The 20,771-nt window shown below is 39.1% G+C and overlaps 1 protein-coding gene across 4 annotated transcripts in view; it reads left to right on the forward strand.

Moving 5' to 3' along the window:
• The window catches only part of LOC126354919 (uncharacterized), a 514,129-nt gene that overhangs the window by 359,268 nt on the left and 134,090 nt on the right, over positions 1 to 20,771 (forward strand). For all 4 annotated transcript variants that reach the window (XM_050005014.1, XM_050005024.1, XM_050005027.1 and 1 more), the window contains one exon: positions 1,876 to 2,077. In XM_050005014.1, the coding sequence (XP_049860971.1) occupies positions 1,876 to 2,077 (202 nt within the window). The remainder of the gene's footprint in view (positions 1 to 1,875; positions 2,078 to 20,771) is intronic.

Here is a 20,771-nt window from a genome sequence, read left to right on the forward strand (position 1 = left end):
GACGAAAAAAATTGAAGAAATCTATATACAAGTGTTAAATGAAAAGTAATGACTCTACCTTCATTAATTGGGTTTGGATGGGAATATTTTAATAAATCAAATGCAGAAGTAATCCTTAGAATGTGATGTTTAATTGCCAATATTCATGTTTCCACATAATCACCAGCCAATTGGATACATTTCTGCTAATGATGAACAAGGTTTCTGAAGCCATCACAGAAGAAGTCGACACTCTGTTTTCGCAACCACAGTCTCACAGTTCTCTCAATGTCTTCATCAAAAGCATAATGATCTCCTTGCAGATAGTCTTTTAGTATCGGGAACAGATGGAAGTCAGACGGTGCTAAATCTGTGTGTGTTGGACTTGACTAGTATCAAATCAAACTAAAAGTGAAATTGGTTATATTTTTTCAAACAATATAGAAGTTAGACAGGGTTGACAGTCCTAAATCTTAAGATCAGCATCCTAGAAGTGAAGGTTGTTGAGGCTGGTGTTATGATAACTAGATACATGTGAAAATACAAACAAACAATTTAGAATGAAAGAGAATTGTAACAGAATGTTACTGACCATTTCATGTGCAGTATTTTTAGGTTAAATTATTTACTTCTGTATTTCTGAAATTATTTAATCTCGAATAATCTCCTTTGCCTAGGATATTGTTAATGCTAACATACATGATACTTTAATGCCCTAAAATTCATCTATAGTGTCTCATTGGAGAAAACAGAATATGTTTGTGATATTTCTGTTATGGGTATGCCAGTTATTGCCACTCTATAGGTATTCTCTTGCCAACATTTTCAGGTATTGTCATCCATGTTATGTGCATACTGTGACATATTGTGTACTATGAGGCCAACAATGAAGTGAAATTATAAGTTCAAAATTCAAGTGGTAAACTTTTTACAAGTGCATGTGACATAAAATTAAAGTTTATAGTGTTACTCAAATTTAATCTGGCAACAAAAATACTTGTCTGATTATCTGATGTTGTCCTCCATCATGATTTTGGATTTCTATCAACAGTTCACTGCCTGGAGGAATCCCATGTGCCAACTGGTTCTATATAAGGCAGGTGACACTAGGCATATAATGAAACTTTTGATATTTATTACACTTTAATTCTTTGCACAAAACAGAGTGAAGCAGAGATTGACAGAACTTTGGAAAATGATAAAATTATGATTGCTAGTGAATGGGTCTTAACCAAAGTCTGATGTACGTACAAACACAGTGGTAGAGAAAAATAGAGATTTGATGTTGGACTTGTTAAATAAGTTAATTTAAAATTACAAATTTTGAGTTTTCTTTACTTTGCACATCTCATGTGACTATAGATACATTTAAATTTAGCACATATGACATTTTCTTTGTTGCGAAATGCAAGTTTATTGCATGAAAATTGATTTTTACAGTTGATAAACATCATAAAAAATATAACATTCATTAATTTTTACAGTTACAGATTGTGTTTTGTTGCTACAAATAGGCAGCTTTCTGTTAATACATACATCTAAACTGTGTACTTGATTTTTTGTAGAACAATAAGAGAACAGAGAAAAGATGTGTGTAATACTTGTTTACAATGTTATTTTTGAACTTGACTGTGGTAGTTTTTGTGCTGAAAAATATAATTTGGTTGAGGTACCATGTAATCTGAGTTTCAAAAGTGTACCAAATCTCATATTGTGACAGTTATTAATAGGCTGTAAAGTGCACTTCATGATGTGTAACTTGATCCATCAGATTACAAGTTGTGCTAACTACAGTTGCACTGTACATGTATGTCTAAATGATGATCTCTTTATGTGATATATATGCTGCTGCATTACTGATGATGTTATACATCAAGATTTTCCCCCCTAATTTAGTATTTACAGTTCATGGGCTCGAAAAATTTCCCTGCTTGCGTGTGGAGGTGCCTCCAAATGGCGTTCGTGATGTTCCACGGAGGGGTGCTGTACAGCCTGGGACACCTCTTCCTAAATTTTGTCAGGATGCACTGGATAACATTAAAATCCAGCTCAAAGAACTCAGTTGTCAGCTCCGTCCTGGATTCAGCAACTACGACAAGTGAGTGCTATGCTGCATTTTGAGAAGGACGTGCCTTGTGACCCTGTAAACATTCCATGATATTTCAAAAATAATTCTCATTTATGAGTTGATACTGTTAATAACTTCTTGATTTTTGTATACCTACATTTTATTTTTATATTAGTCTTTTGGCATAGAGGAGGATGTTGTACTTCTAAAGTGGGTATGGAATCATTATAAATAAAATGTAGTTGAAAAGGTATTGAAATCCTTGAGAGGGAGAGGGAGAGGGAGAGGGAGAGGGAGAGGGAGAGGGAGAGGGAGAGGGAGAGGGAGAGGGAGAGATAGAGATAGAGATAGAGATAGAGATAGAGATAGAGATAGAGAGAGAGAGAGAGAGAGAGAGAGAGAGAGAGAGAATAAAAGTTCTCTTAAAGTAACACTCAAATTTTTATTTTGAGAGCCATAGGACCCATATGAATTTTGTTATTGCTGATTCATAGAAATGCTTTTTGTAATACCAAACTAAATACTCTTATGTACCAGTTGCATAGTTCTGCTGTACATTGATTTTTTGTCACAATTTAGAGCGACAACTGTATGTTACAGGCTACCTTGTACATTACTACACACACCTGTACAAATTGCAAGTAATATTGATTTATTTGATATGTTTTTTGATTAAAGTTCTGCATGTCAACAACACTAGGTCATAGAATAGATGACAGTACATCCAGAACTTATTCACAAAAAATAATAAAAATCTTAAAAGAATGAACTATGCAATTCTAGAATAAAAATTTAACTGAACACTACAACAATGCTTGTATTATGGATCATCAGCTACTTGACATTGACTGTTGCATAAAGGCTTCCAAAAAGACTGTCATGAATTATAATCTTCAAATATGACATCCACATTGCTTTTGCATGCTTTCTAAAATCACCAAACTGATATCCATTGTCTTATTGCTTTGGTATTTCTGTATCTCTTCACATCCACTGAAACTTCCATACATCATCTTCCATCCATTTGCCTGGCATATTACCACTGCTCCCATCTTTTCATTTTCATTATGGTTATAATTGTTTTTAACTCAAGTCTGTCTTTTAATTCATTTCTTTGTTTTCCTGCCTCTCACAGTATTCCCATCTGTTGTGTCCATTACTGCAATGAGGCAGATGAACACACTAGAACATATCAGACACTATAGAATGAGTAAAACATAAATGTATTTATTTACAGTACAGTATATACATTCTTGAACATATATAACTTGGTACCATGGAGAATTTCCACAGGCTATCTCACTGTTCCACTAGTACTGGTTTAAAATATTCACCAGCAGTTGGAGCAGCATAGTGCTGTGCTAGATTCATGAATTTCTGACTGATCGCATGCAAGGTAAAAGATCTCCTTACATTGTCATCCATATGCTTAGCATGATCCGGGAGTAGTCTATTGATTTTCTGGGCTGTTTTAAGGGTTTCTCTGTTAAGTTATTTAATTCATTGTTGAAGTTTATCTGAGCTAGAGGCAAACAGCATATGGTTGTCAGCAAAACAAAGGTATTTTTGGTGTGTTCAATTAATAACTATTCCTTTGTTATCTCATTTGAAGGTTCTGAAAACTTCCTCTAACACTGCTAAGAATAGTTCTGGTGATTTGAAATCTCTTTGCCTGACTCCATGCATATGTCATTAAAAGAATTTAATGAGCAAAGAAAGGAGAATGTATTGGCCATTTCCTATTAGTTGGAATCATCCCATAACTAGCCAGGACTGATTTTTGCAAAACCATGGAAAATGCAAATTGGTGTGGCTGGATCAGGTAAATGATACTATATTCTCTTTACAGGAACAGTTTTTCTACTTTTCATTCCATTTTAGTGCACAACAAAGTTGAAGAGATGCATCTACTTTGCAATAAAATGCTTCCTCATTACTAATCAAATCAAATAGCTGCTCTTCCTTACCCATTGCTAGCTTGATATCTGCGTGACTACACAGATGTTAATCATGGAACAGTAGTTATTTAAGTGGTGTAGGAATGGATGGAAGCCTGGTTACAGTTAACAATACTTCTTGTCAAGCTGTTAACAGAAACTAGTTCAGATAATTTGATGATTTACCAGAGTGACTAATAAGATGTATAACTATACTTTGAATTCACAGGAATTCCTTATTTCTAACTTTATGTTAGTGAGCAGCTTATCGAAGATCTTTTAACTATACAGAATCCCACAGTAAACCCTACATATGGAGCCAGTATTAACATTTTTTTGTCTCATGTTGTGGTTGGATAAATCAAATTCTACTGGAACTAGATCATTGAACTGGTAATGTTATTCCTTTGGAAGAAGTCAGAGTTGTAATGAGATGTCAGTGTAAGAACACTCAGATGTTTAAATATGTTCCTACATCCAGAATGAAAGCAGGCAAGCCACACAGAGCGGCTGCGTAGTTAGAGGTGCCATGTCATGAATCGCTCAGTCCCTCTCGCCGGAGGTTTGAGTCCTCCCCCAGGCATGGGTGTGTGTTTTGTGCGTAGTGTAAGTTAGTTTAAGTAGTGTGTAAGTCTAGAGACCAAGGACCTCAGCAGGTTGGTCCCTTAGAAATTCACACACACATGAACAGATTTGAAAGTAGGCAAAGTAAAAAGGTGTCATTGCTCTGTGGAGCATACTTCTATTATTACAAAGATACCTACAGTCAGCTTTTGTAGGAGTCACTTTTGATGAGCCCTCATTCCCAGAAATTTTGTGTCTTTTGCAGCATTGATCAAGCCACCATTTTAAAGGAGATGAATATCAGCATGGATACAACAATGTGTAGGGTACTGTATCTGCTCTATTTTATTGCTATTAAGAATAACCTTGTTGCTTGTTAACCATAAGCTTCTACCAGAAGTATAAATGCCTGTTGGTGAGGAATAAGAATCATCATCCCCAGTATAAGTTCTGTATTATTATGATTATATATTCTTCATTTTGTTCCACTGCTTCTTCTTCTTCTTCTTCTATTGTTGAGGCCTGCTAAAGATTGCGTTCCAATTTCAGTTCTTTGCAGTCTTTTGCCGTCTCTTCCTTTTTGTCCAGTAAAGTATTATTCTCTCACTGTGCTGCTCTTTATTCTCCTCAGTCAACTTTGAATCTGTTTCATTTTCTTTCCTGTTTTGGAAGCATTCTGTTTAGGGTGTCCCACATAAAAATTGGTATGGCTCATGCCTGAGAGTCAAGTAACAGTGAGCTAACTGAAAAAGTAAATAATAGTAACCTTAAAAACATATACACTACTGGCCATTAAAATTGTTACACCACAAAGATGACGTGCTACAGACGTGAAATTTAACCAACAGGAAGAAGATGCTGTCATATGCAAATGATTAGCTTTTCGGAGCATTCACACAATGTTGGCGCTGGTGGCGACACCTACATCGTGCTGACATGAGGAAAGTTTCCAGCCGAATTCTCATACACAAACAGCAGTTGACCAGCATTGCCTGGTGAAATGTTGTTGTGTGCCTCGTGTAAGGAGGAGAAATGCGTACCATCACGTTTCCGACTTTGATAAAGGTTGGATTGTAACCTATCGCAATTGCAGTTTATCGTATCACAACATTGCTGCTCTAATTGGTTGAGATCCAATGACTGTTGGCAGAATATGGAATCAGTGGGTTCAGGAGGGTAATACGGAACACTGTGCTGGATCCCAACGGCCTCGTATCACTAGAAGTTGAGATGACAGGCATCTTATCCGCATGACTCTAATGGATCATGCAGCCACGTCTCAATCCCTGAGTCAACAGATGGGGATGTTTGCAAGACGACAACCATCTGCACGAACAGTTTGACAATGGTTGCAGCAGCATGGACTATCAGCTCGGAGACCATGGCTGCGGTTACCCTTGACACTACATCACAGACAGGAGTGCCTGTTATGGTGTACTCAACGATGAGCCTGGGTGCATGAATGTCAAAACGTCATTTTTTTGGATGAATCCAGGTTCTGTTTACAGCATCATGATGGTCGCGTCCGTGTTTGGCAACATCATGGTGAACGCACATTGTAAGTGTGTATTCGTCATCGCCATACTGGCGTATCACCCGGCGTCATGGTATGGGGTGCCATCGATTACACGTCTCGGTCACCTCTTGTTCGCATTGACGGCACTTTGAACAGTGGACGTTACATTTCAGATATGTTACAACACGTGGCTCTACCCTTCATTCGATCCCTGCAAAACCCTACATTTGAGCAGCGTAATGCACGACCGCATGTTGCAGGTCCTGTATGGGCCTTTCTGGATACAGAAAATGTCCAACTGCTGCCCTGGCTAGCACATTCTCCAGATCTCTCACCAATTGAAAATGTCTGATCAATGGTGGCTGAGCAACTGGCTCATCACAATATACCAGTTACTACTCTTGATGAACTGTGGTATTGTGTTGAAGCTGCGTGGGCAGCTGTACCTCTACACGCCATCAAAGCTCTGTTTGACTCAAAGCCCAGGCATATCAAGGCCGTTATTATGGTCAGAGGTGGTTGTTCTGGGTACTGCTATCTCAGGATCTATGCACCCAAATTGTGTGAAAATGTAATCACATGTGAGTGCTAGTATAATATATTTGTCCAATGAATACCCATTTATCATCTGCATTTCTTCTTGGTGTAGCAATTTTAATGGCCAGTAGTGTAGTTACCTGTTTATAAGAGATGACTTCATGTGGTGATGTTACCAGCAACATGCTGTAATTATGCAGGTGTGATTTCGTTAATTTCTCTAGGAATGTTCCTTTCAGATCATTTATAATGCAAGGATTGCCGACATACACTTTTATTTTTAGTGCGTCCCATAAATAAAAATCAAGTGATGTTGGCTATGGAGGTCCTTGTGGATCAGAGACCTCTGCTGTCAAGTCCACAGTGTGATGTAGGCCATACTTTAGTTGGACGTGTGAGTGATTGCTGCGTCTTGTTGTAATACTGTATATAACTTATCTGTGTCTGTTAATTGTACACAGAAAGAGTCAAAGATCTCTATAGATCTGGCACTGTTTAAAATTTAATTGAAAATGTTGTTGTGATCTTCAGCCCACAGACTAGTTTGATGCAGCTCTCCATGCTACTATAACCTGGGCAAGCTTCTTCATCTCTGAGTAACTACTGCAACCTACATCCTTCTGAATCTGCTTACTGTATCCATCTCTTGGTCTCCCTCTATGATTTTTACCCTCCACACTTCCCTCCAGTGCTAAATTGGTGATCCCTTGATGCCTCAGAACATGTCCTACTGATCAATCCCTTCTTCTAGTAAAGTTGTGCCACAAATTCCTCTTTTCCTCAATTCTGTTCAGTACCTCCTCATTAGTTACATGATCTACCCATCTAATATTCAGCTTTCTTCTGTAGCACCACATTTCAAAAGCTTCTATTCTCTTCTTGTCTAAACTATTTATTGTCCATGTTTCACTTCCATACATGGCTACACTCCATACAAATACTTTCAGAAAAGACTTCCTGACACTTAAATCTATAATCGATGTTAACAAATTTCTTTTCTTCAGATATGCGTTCCTTGCCGAGCCAGTCTGTTATTTTATATCCTCTCTATATTGACATTATCAGTTATTTTGCTCCACAGGTAGCAAAACTCATTTACTACTTGCCTCATATGTTTCAACATTTCTATGGAATCCAAACTGATCTTCCCTGAGGTCATCTTCTGCCAGTTTTTCCATTCATCTTATAGAATTTATGTTAGTATTTTGCACCCATGACTCATTAAACTGATAGTTTGGTAATTTTCACACCTGTCAACACAAGCTTTTTTTTGGGATTGGAATTATTGTATTCTTCTTGAAGTCTATTTCACCCGTCTTATACATCTTGCTCACCAGATGGTAGAGTTTTGTCAAGGCAGACTGTCCCAAGGCTATCAGCGGTTCTAATGGTATGTTGTCTATGCCCAGGGACATTTTTTGATTTAGCTCTCTCAGTGCTCTGTCAAATTCTTCACACAGTGTCATGTCTCCCATTTCATCTTCATCTGTGTCCTTTACCATTTACATAATATTGTCCTCAAGTACACCACCCTTGTATAGATCCTTTATATACTCCTTCCACCTTAATGCTTTCTCTTCTTCACTTAAGACTGGTTTTCCATCTGCACTCTTGATATTCAAACAGCTGGTTCTGTTTCCTCCAAAGGTCTCTTTAATTTTCCTGTAGGCTGTATCTATATTACCTCTAGTGATACATGCCTCTACATCATTACAGTTGTCCTCTAGCCATCCTTGCTTAGCCATTTTGCACTTCCTGCCAATCTCATTTTTGAGACCTCTGTATTCCTTTTCTCCTGCTTCATTTACTGCATTTTAATATTTTCTCCTTTCATCGATTAAATTCAATATCTGTTACCCAAGGACTTCTACTAGCACTCGTCTTTCTACGTGCTCAATCATCTGCTTCCTTCACTATTTCATCTCTCAAATCTACCCATTCATCTTCTACTGTGTTTCTTTCTGCTGTATTTGTCAATCGTTCCCTAATGCTCTGTCTGAAACTCTCTACATCATCTGGTTCTTTCAGTTTATTCAGGTTCCATCTTCTCAAATTCCTACCTTTTTGAAATTTCTTCAGTTTTAGTCTACAGTTCGTAAGCAATAAATTGTGTTCAGGGTCCACATCTGCCCCTGGAAATATCTTACAGTTTAAAACCTGGTTCCTAAATTTCTCTCTTACCATTATATAATCTATCTGAAATCTTCCATTGTCTCAAGGTCTCTTCCATGTATACAACCTTCTTTTGTGATTATTAAATCAAGTGTTAGCTATGATTAAGTTATTCTACCAGGTGGCTTTCTCTTTCATTTCTTACCCCCGAGTCAGTATTCACCTACTATTTTTCCTTGTCTTCCTTTGCCTACTATCGAATTCCAGTCTCCCATGACTATTAAATTTTCATCCCCATTAACCATCTGAATAATTTCTTTTATCACATCACACATTTCTTCAATCTCTTTGTCATCTGTGCAGTTAGTTGGCAATAAACTTGTACTACTGTGGTAGGTGTGGGCTTCATGTCTATCTTGGCTACAATAATATGTTCACTATGCTGTTCGTAGTATCTTATCTGTGCTCCTATTTTTTTATTCATTATTAAACCTACTCCTGTATTACCCTTTTCTGATTTTGTATGTATAGCTCCATATTCATCTGACTTATTGACCAGAAGTCTTGTTCTTCTTGCCACTGAACTTCACTAATTCCCCCTACATCTAACTTTAACTATCCATTTCACGTTTTAAATTTTATGACCTAACTGCCTGATTAAGGGACCTGACATTCCACTCTTTATCCGTAGAATTCCAGTTTTCTTTCTCCTGATAATGATGTCTTCCTGAGTAGTCCCTGCCTGGAGATCTGAATGGGGGACTATTTTACCTCTGGAATATTTTATCCAAGAGGATACCATTGTCATTTAAACCGACAGTAAAGCTGCATGCCCCTGGGAAAAATTACGGCTGTAGTTTCCCTTTCCTTTCTAGCTGTTCAAAGTACCAGCGCAGTAAGACCGTTTTGGTTAATGTTACAAGACCAGATCACTCAATCATCCAGACTCTTTCCCCTGCAGCTACTGAAAAGGCTACTGCCCCTCTTTAGGAACCACATATTTGTCTGGCCTCTCAAGAGATACTCCTCTGTTGTGGTTGCACCTAAGGAACAGCTATCTGTATTGTTGAGGCATGCAAGCTTCCCCACAAACAGCAAGGTCCATGGTTCATTGGGGGGGAGGAGGGGGAGAGGGGGCAAAAATGCACTTGGGGTCAATAATACACGTGCTGGACAATGCACACCAAACACCTATCTTCCCTGAGTCAAGAGGTTCTTCATGCAGAGTATGTGTGTTGTCCTGCAACAAGTATCTGCAATTCTGGTAGTGTACATAATCTTAAAAAGAAGCTAGGCCTCATCTGATATGAAGTAAAGCAAGGGATCCAAGTAAGCAGTAGTATTTGATGTTAACAGCAAGTTACAATAATGAACTCTTTTCTCCTGATCCTCAAATTTCAACTCTTGCACCACTCACATAATAGGCTTTTAATTTTGCATCTTTCAGTATACAGTGACAAAATATATGTGATATGTCAACCTGCTGCAACAACCTACTTATTGACTTGCAGAGACTTCTTGTAATGTCCATGCAAATTCTTTATGTAGTTGCAGGGGTCCTCACTGTTGGTCGCACATTCTGAACTGATCCTACAGCCCTCCATTTCTTGTGCAGCTCTTGAGTTGTGCTGGTCATGGACAATTTCCTGCCAGGATACTTCGCTTGAAACATTTCTTTACATTCCTTGATGGAGCCAGTCTATGTAACACTCAACAATAGCAATTCGCTCTTCTAATGCAAACCACCACATTTCTGTAACAACTCAACAGTACAAGCTTCTCACACCAACTGATGCACGAACACAGAGCTGCACTCAACTTTCAGATAAAATGTAATCCAGTCGATTTTTGAGACAGTTTTGCCAACTGACAAATAGTTCAACTAGAGATGATTAACTGATATGTGAGGGGTACCCGTTTTCTTTGGGACACCCTGTTTACACTTTTGTTCTAAATTGTCCCTTTCTGTAATTTCTTTTTTTCTTAGAAACCTATCCTCTTTTGAGTCCAGTTGGTTGTTGACTTCTTTTGCCAAGGCTAATTGAAGAGCTATTTGATTTATTTTTTATACAAATGGTTGAAGACTATCAACTCCTCCCTTTTTCATTCTTTCTGTTACATTTTCATTATCCAATACATATTTCATTATCAATTCTCATATCTCAGAAGGTTATCGCTTTTATAGACTCCATGTTTCCTGTACACATCTCCTTTCCAATATTAATTTTTTCCTTTAACTTTTGATTCAGTATAAGGCATTCAGTTACATGTTGGTATGTACTCTGATACAATAAGCTTCCTTTCAACATAAGACAAGAAATCCAGCCTGATTCAAAGTGAAGTTGAAAAGATAACTCTCTAGCCACTATGCCTACAAATTATCTGAATAGCTATTTTATAGAACTGAAAATTTTTATGAGCAATATGACAAATGGCAAAGTTCACCATAAAGCTGCATGACTGATAGTAGTGTAATTCTAAACGGGTCTTTGTTGTTAGTGACATAGGTAACTATCTTCTTTGAAAAATGTCAGTGTAATCAAGTAATTATTAAAATGTGTCTGCTTGTGTCTGTGTATGTGCGGATGGATATATGTGTGTGTATGTGTGTGCGAGTGTACACCTGTCCTTTTTTTCCCCTAAGGGAAGTCTTTCCGCTTCCGGGATTGGAATGACTCCTTACCTTCTCCCTTAAAACCCACATCCTTTTGTCTTTCCCTCTCCTTCCTGAAGAAGCAACCATCGGTTGCGAAAGCTAGTAATTCAGTGTGTGTGTTTGTGTGTTTTGTTCATGTGCCTGTCTGCCGGCGCTTTCCCGCTTGGTAAGTCTTGGAATCTTTGTTTTTAATATATTTTTCCCAAGTAATTATTAAGATACAAATAGAAAATAAACAACAGCTTTTTAAAATAATTGAGCAAGTAACTGTTGTTTCGAGTAATGGCTTTTCTTCCAATATATTTGTCTAAATTTGGCTGTCATAAGCAGAAATAAAACTGAGCAGTGTGTTTATTGTTAATACTGTGTACAGGTTAGGTCTCTATTATTTGCTTGTCTTTTGTTAATTTGTGCACTGACTTCCTTTGCACTCTGAAGGTTCTTTTCCATGATGGGATCTGTTGAATACAATAAATGTATGGATGAACTGATCTGTAGGATTTATTTCAGGTTTCTTGGAAAATAATTTTTATCCCTCATGATAGTATTGGATTTTTCCATCTTGTATCCTTTCCTCTGCAGCAGAGGCGGAGTTGTATTTAAAAATTTGTTCGCGACACCAGACACAACTATGCTGAACACTGGAGTATTGCCATCCTCTGATTTATATCATCCACTGAGAACACCCAAGGTGCCCTCATCCAACAGAACATGCATTTAACACATACAGATGATAATCTCTCACCACAATTTATTGGTTATGAACTGTAGATTAAAACTGAAGAAACTGCAAAAAAGGTAGTAATTTAAAGAGATGAGACCTGGATGAACTGAAAAACATGAGGTTGTAGAGAGTTCCAGAGAGAGCCTTAGGGAATGATTGATAAGAACAGGGGAAAGAAATACAGTAGAAGAATGGGTAGCTTTGAGAGATGAAATAGAGAAGGCAGTAGAAGATCAAGTGGGTAAAAAGATGAAGGCTAGTAGAAAACCTTGAGTAACTGAAGAGTTTGAATTTAATTGATAAAAATAGAAAATATAAAATTGCAGTAAATGAAACAGGTGAAAAGGAGTACAAATGTCTCAGAAACGAGATTGACAGGAAGTGAAAAATGGTCAAGCAAGGATGGCTAGAGGGCAAATGCAAGGATGTGGAGGCAGGTATCACTAGGGGTAAGGTAGGTACCGCCTACAGGAAAATTAAAGAGATCTTTGGAGAAAAGGGAAACACCTGCAGGAATATCAAGAGCTCAGATGGAAAACCAGTCCTAAGCAAAGAAGGCAAAGCAGAAAGGTGGAAGGAGTATACAGAGAGTCTATACAAGGGCAATGTAGTAGAGGGCAATATTATGGAAATTGAAGAGGATGTAAATGAAGTTTGAAATGGGAGATATGATACTGCACAAAGAGTTTGACAGAGCACTGAAAGTCCTAAGTTGAAACATGGCCCTGGGAGCAGTCAACATTCCATTAGAACTACTGATAACTGTGGGAGAGCCAGCCATTACAAATTCTACCATCTGGTGAGCAAGGTGTATGAGACAGGTGAAATATCTTCAGACATAAAGCAGAATATACTAATTGCAATCCCAAAGAAAGTAGGTGTTGAAAGGCGTGAAAATTACCAAACTATCAGTTAAATAAACCACAGCTGCAAAATATTAACACAAATTCTTTACAGACAAATGGAAAAACGGGTAGATGCCAATCTCTGGGAAGATCAGTTTGGATTTGGTTGAAATGTTGGAACATGCGAGGCAATACTGACCATACGACTTATCTTAGGAGATAGATTAAGTAATGGCAAACCTACATTTCTAACATTTGTACACTTGGAGGAAGCTTTTGACAATATTGACTGGAATACTCTTTTTAAAATTCTGAAGGTGGCCTGGGTAAAATACAGGGAGCAAAAGGTTATTTACAATTTGTACAGAAACAAGATGTCAGTTACAAGAGTTGAGGGACATGAAAGGGAAGTAGTGGTTGACAAGGGTGTGAGACAGAGTTGAAGCCTATCCTTAATGTTATAAAATATAAAAACCTTGAGGTTTGCCGATGGCATCGTAATTCCGTCAGAGACAGCAAAGGACTTGGAAGACCACTTGAACAGAATGGACAGAATGGAACACCAATAAAAGCAAAACAAGAATAATGCAATGTGGCTGAATGAAAACAGGTGATGCTGAGAGAATTAGATTAGGAAATGAGACACTTACAGTAGTAGGTGTGTTTTGCTACTTGAGGAGTAAAAGAACTTATGATGGTCAAAGTAGAGAGGATATAAAATATAGACTGGCAACGGCAAGGAAAGCGTTTCTGAAGAAGAGGAATTTGTTAACATTGAGTGTAGATTTAAGCATCAGGATGTCATTTCTGAAAGTTTTTGTATGGAGTGTAGCCATGAATGGAAGTAAAACACGGGTGATAAATAGTATAGACAAGAAGAGAATAGAAGCTTTCGAAATGTGGTGCTACAGAAGAATGTTGAAGATTGATGGTTATATCATGTAACTAATGAATAGAATTGGGGAGAAGAGGAAATTGTGGCACGACCTGACCAAAAGATGGGACAGGTTGGTTGGAGACATTCTGAGGCACCAAGGGATCATCAATTTAGTATTGTATGGAATCGTGGAGGGAAAAAATTGTAGAGGCAGACCAAGGGATGAATACACTAAACAGATTCAGAAGGATGTAGGTTGTAGTAGGTACACAGAGATGAAGTAGCCTGCGCAGGATAGAGCAGCATGGAGAGCTGCATCAAACCAGTCTCTGGACTGAAGACCACAACAAAAACAATATTATATTTATTACAAATAAGTTTTTACTTCCTTAAGTATGATTGCCTGTATCTGTCTCAATGATTATATGCACTAATCTGATTCATTTTATGATATTATAATGGAATTTCAAACAGTGGAAAATCCAGGATGGAATATGATGATATTATGGAAAGATTGTTGCTACTCACCATCTGGTGAAGATGCTGAGTTGCAGATAGGCACAACAAATGGACCATCAGAAACTAAGCAAGGCCTTTGCCAGAAATAGACAACAGAACAACACACACACACACACACACACACACACACACACACACACACACACATGCAAACACTACTTACACACACATGACACAGTCTCCTGTTACTGAGACTAGACTGCAAGGACCAGCACATGATGGGAGAAGCGACCGGGTGTTGGGGTAAGGAGAAGACTGTGGAGGGGAGGGGGAGGGATAGCAGGGTAGGGGTGGGGGGTGGTAAAGTGCTGTTTGTGGAACAAGGTGAATAGAAAGTAGGGCAGCTAGGTAGAGTCGTGATACCCCTCCCTAGCCTCCTCCTTACCCCCAACAGCAGGTTGCTTCTCTAATCATGTGCTGGTGCTCACAGTGTAGCCCCAGCCGTCAGAGACTGTGGTCATGTGTGTGTGAGATAGGTATTTGTGTCAGTGGGTATGTGTCTGTGTTGTCTATTTTCAATAAAGGCCTTGTTGGCCAAAAGTTTGCTGTCTGACAGTCTTTTCTCTGTGCCTGTCTATGACTCTGTACCTCTGCAATATGGTGGGTATCAACTATCCTTTCATAATATTGTTATAATGGTATTTTTAATCCAAGGGCTTTTATTTTTGGGCATGACTATTTTTCTTTGTGAGTGGAAAGTGAAATCTGAAGTAATAATGGTGGGTCTATCTGTAACTGCAAACCTTTTATGTACAAAATGAGGCTGAAGCGCATTATTCCAGTTTTCTTTCTGCCAGTGATAAAGGAAACTGGGAATATTATTTTTTTCAGTGTGTCCATTGTGGAATATTCTTGTCAATATAGTTTCTGGACTGTAGAGTGTGATTTGTCGTTGGTGGTTTATCATGTTATCATGAAGTAATAGTACATGTATTATAATGATGTTCTGGTCTGAGGAGCCTACATGTATTGCACCCACAGAACAGTTTAACTTGTTTGCTACTTATTAAAGATACCTAGCAATATGTGAGGCTATACTAGTAGGTTACATCACTTTTCCATCAAGTAATGAGTAGACTAGGTTTAAAAACTGTGATTATTCATAATGTTCATTAAGAACACTAAATGCGGTGTACCCCAAGGATCAGTAATGGGATCCCTTCTGTTCCTTCTGTACGTAAATGATCTAAATTTAAATGCTGATGCACATAAAACAATCATATTTGCAGATGACACCACAAATCTACTAAAAGGAGACAGCAATGAACAGTTACAGCAGTCAGTATCCATGTACACAAAACAACTTAACAGCTGGGCTCAGAATAATCAGCTTATAATAAGCAGTTAAAAAGCCATTGCACTAAAATTACACAGTGCTCCTGACAAGGACATGTTTATTCCATCAGTTTCTATCAGTAATGAGCTAGTTGGTAGCTTTGGCTGTAGAGCAACATAAAATAGAATAAGCATATTGAACATCTCAGTGCAAAACTGAACAAAACATGTTACCTTCTTTGCTCGCTAAACTCATGCTGTAGTGAGAAAACATTAACGAACGCATATTGTGCCTACTTTTGCTCTTGTCTTAGATATTGGGTCACTTTTTGGGAAACACTAAAAGAGATACGAGGACTTTTAAACTACAAAAAGGGCCTCCGGAATCTTGTTTGTGTGCAAGCCTAGAGACTCCTGTAAACCTTGGTTTAAGAAATCTAGTATTCCTTTATTACAATGTGTATAAATTACGGAAACCCTTTTATTCTTTAAAAGAAATGTAATACATAAAGACTGTAAAAAAAAAGAAAAAGAAAAAAAAGACCTGTAATGTACATGATCACTATACCAGACAAAACAGAAACTTACATATAACCAAAATCAGCACAGCTCTGTGCCAAGAAGGTACTTTTCACATGGGAGTTAAGCTTTACAACAAACTTCCTGAAAACATAAAAGGTAATACTGAGGTTAAGCCTTTAGAAAATCTCTAAATTCATATTTACAGCCTCACTGCTTTTACTCCATTGAAGAATATTCAGATTTATGAAGTGTGTTATATAAATACTTATGTATAAAGTGTATTATTGTAATCTTAAATAAGTATGCCTAGAAATGACTTTCAGTTGTTTACGTATATCTTTACTTGTCCAATGTTTTCTGCACAAGCTGCTTTGTAGACAGCAGGACCAATAATTACAATAAAAATACAAGTACATAAAAACAGAAAAATCAAGAGGCAAAGACACAATAGATAGTGAAGTAAGTTTATTTAACCAATAGCTGTATAATTAGGAAATTGACTAGGTAGTGGTTCTATTTTGTGGGAGAGCACTGTTGACAAAAAGTGTTTGCTAGTAAAATCAGGAAAAAGCAAAATTTTCTTATCTGAATATTTGAAGTAACAAGTTACTTTGATGAAAGGTGGGCATTTTTGGAATCAGAAAAATTGTGGCTGCAAAATTCTGGTACAATTTTGAAAATAATCAGAACTTAAATTGGAACACTATAGAACATGAACATTTTAATTATGAATAATTTTTGAAATATAAAGTTGTTATAAAAAATAAGATATTTGTTGGGAAGAAGAGAATGAAGTCTTTCAAATAAACTGTACCAATTTAGAAATAAACAACTAGTTGCTCTCAGGAAATTTCACGATCAAATGGTTTGCATCTATAGTAAATCATGACTTATTTTAAAGATAAAATGTTTCCAGATGAGTAACTAATAATACTATCATCACTAATCGAGAAATTACACAATGAATGATATAGTTTAATAATCACTATTTAAATAAGAAATTAGATATTTTGAGTAACTAATGTTATGTACAAACAACAGACACTCCAGGTTGGAATATCAACAATAATAGGAGAAGGATAGAGTCTTATTACTGTAAAGATGATCTATTGAGTCTGACTTTCACAAAGGGAAATGAAAAGACTGTTACACATCGTAACTTTCAGCCAAAGCCTTCTTCAGCAAATAAAACACATGCATTCACACAGTCAAGCACATCTCGTGCACACATATCTGGTATCACCAGCAGCTCCAACTGGAATGTGACTGTCATGTGAAAAGCAACCTGGACTGGGGTGGGGAAGGGGGAGGGTTAGGGCAGGGTATATGAGGTGTGCTATCCAAAATTTTTGGGACTGGTGCTGCCATCTGTTGAAACCCTTATCTCTGGACTAATAATCACCATCACCCTGAAGTAGTTCCCATCTGCACCTACACACTGGTCCCAGCACTTCTGCCACTGGTCAAACGTTTTCTGGAAGTCCTTTTCTTTGGGGGTGTTTATCACTGCCAGCTATGCTTCTTGAATCCTCTGTAGAGAGTCAAACCATGGCCTTTCAACTTGAGTTTCAGTTTTGGGAATAGCGCAAAGTTGCAAGGTGCCAAATCTGGTGAGTACAGTGGGTGGGCTACAACCACCATGTTGTTTTCTGCCAAAAAGGTCCTGGTGAGCAAGGACGTGTGACAGGGTGCATTGTCGTGATGCAGCAGCCAGTTCCCCTGATGCCAAAGTTCAGGCCGTGATCGCTGCACATTTTCATGGAGCCATCGCAAAACACCACAGTAGTACATGGAATTCACTGTTTGGTTGCATGGGACGAATTCTTTGTGGACAATTCCCTTGGTATCAAAGAAAATGATGATCATGCCCTTCACTTTGCTCTTCACCTGTCTTGCTTTTTAGGGTCTTGGAGAGCCCAGGCTCTTCCACTGGGATGATTGTTGCTTTGTCTCTGGGTCATAACTGTAAATCCAGCTCTTGTCGCCGGTGATAACCCATGACAAGAAGGTCGGATCATCAGATACGGTCTGACAAAGGTCCATGCACACTTCAACATGCTGTGCTTTCTGATTAGCAGTCAAGATCCTTGGCACAAATTTTGTGGCAACACAATGCATGCCCAATTTTTCAGTCAACATTCGTTGACATGTCCCATAACCAATACCCACTTCATCCGCAAGGGCTTGAATGGTTCGATGTCGATCCGCATGAACCAGTTGTTGAAGTTTGGCAACAATGTCTGGCAATGTGCGGCTAACGGGCCTTCCAGTGTGAGCATAATCTTCAATGTCTGTATGGCCGGCCCTGAACCAAGCATGCCACTCAAACACACGCGTACGGCTCATGCTCTGTGCCCCGAACACTTGTTGAATCATTGCAAGGGTCTCCTTTTGCACTTTTCCCATGAATGCACAGAATGTGATACTCGTGCGCTGTTTTGTTTGCAGACCATCATAAAATCAACACACACCAGACACAGAGGCGTGGCATTCAGGTTCCGGGCTCTTGCTTGGCAACCCCGGGGTTCCTGAGTTGGGGACTGGTAAGTGCTGTCAGTTCCCTGTCATCATAACCTCTGGGCATACTTCAGCGACCACTGTGCAGCATGGCGGTGGAACACTGTGTGTCTCAGGGAATGGGGATCTTGGCTTGACCACCCGGATCATGAGGATGGAATAAACCTCTATAAACAAACCCTCAATCTCAAAGTGTCCTGTGCACTGATGGGATGCATGGTTGTTGAGGTGGAACAGTTGTTAGCAGGCAACCTCTGGGGTACCTGTCGCACCTCAGTTGTATAAGTCTTACCTAGGCATGTGGGGCTCTGTCTAGATGAACTTCTAGTTCCCTAGCTGCTCGTGGGACTAAGATGGATCCTTTGAAAGTCTCTTTTCCTCCTCCCAGCGAAAGGGTGGGTCGCTGGAAGGTTCTAACACCCAGTCTCTCAAGAGGGCTCTTGCACTCAGTCCCACTGACTCCGGTACTTCTTTGACAAGTAAAGTCTTTGGTAACAGAATGCATTCTGGTAATCAGAATGTGTTTCTCATTGTCAAATGGAAGGAGGGTAGTTTCGAGAAGGTTTTGCCCTTCTATATACAAAAGGGTTTGGAGGGAATCTGTGGCTCCTTAAAATCAGTGAAGCGCTTGCGTAATGGGATCTTGCTAGTGAAAACTTCCACTTCACAGCAAGCAACTAACCTCCAATCTGCTAAATGCCTTGGGGAATATGCTGCAGACACTGAACTGCACAGCACCTTGAATTATAGCAAAGGTGTTGTGACATGCCGGGATTTAGTTGACATTCCCAGGGAAGAACTGCAACTTGAGTGGGCTCTGAGGTATCGTTGATTTACAATATATCATGAAGAAGGTTGATGGCAATCTTGTCAAATTAGACTCCTTTATTCTGATGTTTAGTAGCATGAAACTTCCTGAAAATGTTAAAGCTGGCTTCCTTTGGCTTAGTGGTGAGGCCTTATTTCCTGACCGCAATGCACTGTTTTAAATGCCAGTGTTTTGGGCATATCACCTTACAGTGTGATGGCGAAGCAACTTGAGGTGACTGCGGTAAGGCTGCTCATGAAGGAGTTGATTGCTCATCTCCAGCCAAAAGTATCAATTGCTCTGGGAACCACCCTGCATGGAGTAGGGATTGCCGAATATTTTTGGAGGAATGCAAAGTCCAGGAAATAAAAACAACCAAACATATCCCCTATGGTGAGGCCAAAAAGATCAACAAGTCGATGCACCCTCCCACATTTGCTGCGTCTTTTGCATCCATGGTTCAGAAGCATACTCCAAAAGCTGATGCCTCTATGCAGACAGAGGTGGTGAGTGTTGGCACTAACACCTGCAGATGTCAGTGCACTTGCAACACAGCCAGTGTTTCAGAGCCTGTAGCCCCTACTCGAACGACAGACAAAGGTACAGTGGCAAACTTGGGCCAACCCCTGGCACTTCCAACAGCTGAGGCTGTTCTGAAGCTCAGTACGGCCATTACCACTCCCACGCCGTCTATCTCAAAGCCCACCAAACCGCAGAAAGCTTCTATACAGCAGCAGCAGTATGTCAAATCACGTGGTAAACCGTCTAACCTTGCAGATGTCGTTTTATGTGAGGCTTCATCTGACTCTTCCCCAGAGCTGATGAAGTACAACGTATGTATGGAGCAATCATCTCGCCCCACGTCTGCCCTTACACCTGCTGCAGTCTCCCCACCCAGTCGGAGAGACAGGATGAAGGTGCTACCCCTGTCATAGATCGCTCCCATACTTCAGTGGAACTTGTAGGGGTTCAGGACGCATATGGAGGAATTTTGTCTACTCTCTCAGGGTAGACCACTGTATCTGTGTCTCCAGGAGACTTATTTCCATCCATCATACTTCCCTGAGATGCGAGGTTATACACTCCACAAAATGGATGACCTGCGTGGAGAGAGAGCTAGAGGAGGCGTAGGTATTTTTGTCAGGACGGACTACCACTCCTCGCTGCTCTCGCTTACGATGACTTTACAGGCCATTGCTGTGTCCGTGCATGTGTGTTTGCTTTACTTGCCCCCACATGATGCACTTGATGAAGCGGCCCTCACCGACTGTCTTACACAGCTCCATCAGCCATTCATTATTTGCGGTAATTTTAA

Source organism: Schistocerca gregaria, chromosome 1 (assembly GCF_023897955.1).
Source record: "Schistocerca gregaria isolate iqSchGreg1 chromosome 1, iqSchGreg1.2, whole genome shotgun sequence".
Taxonomy (NCBI): domain Eukaryota; kingdom Metazoa; phylum Arthropoda; class Insecta; order Orthoptera; family Acrididae; genus Schistocerca; species Schistocerca gregaria.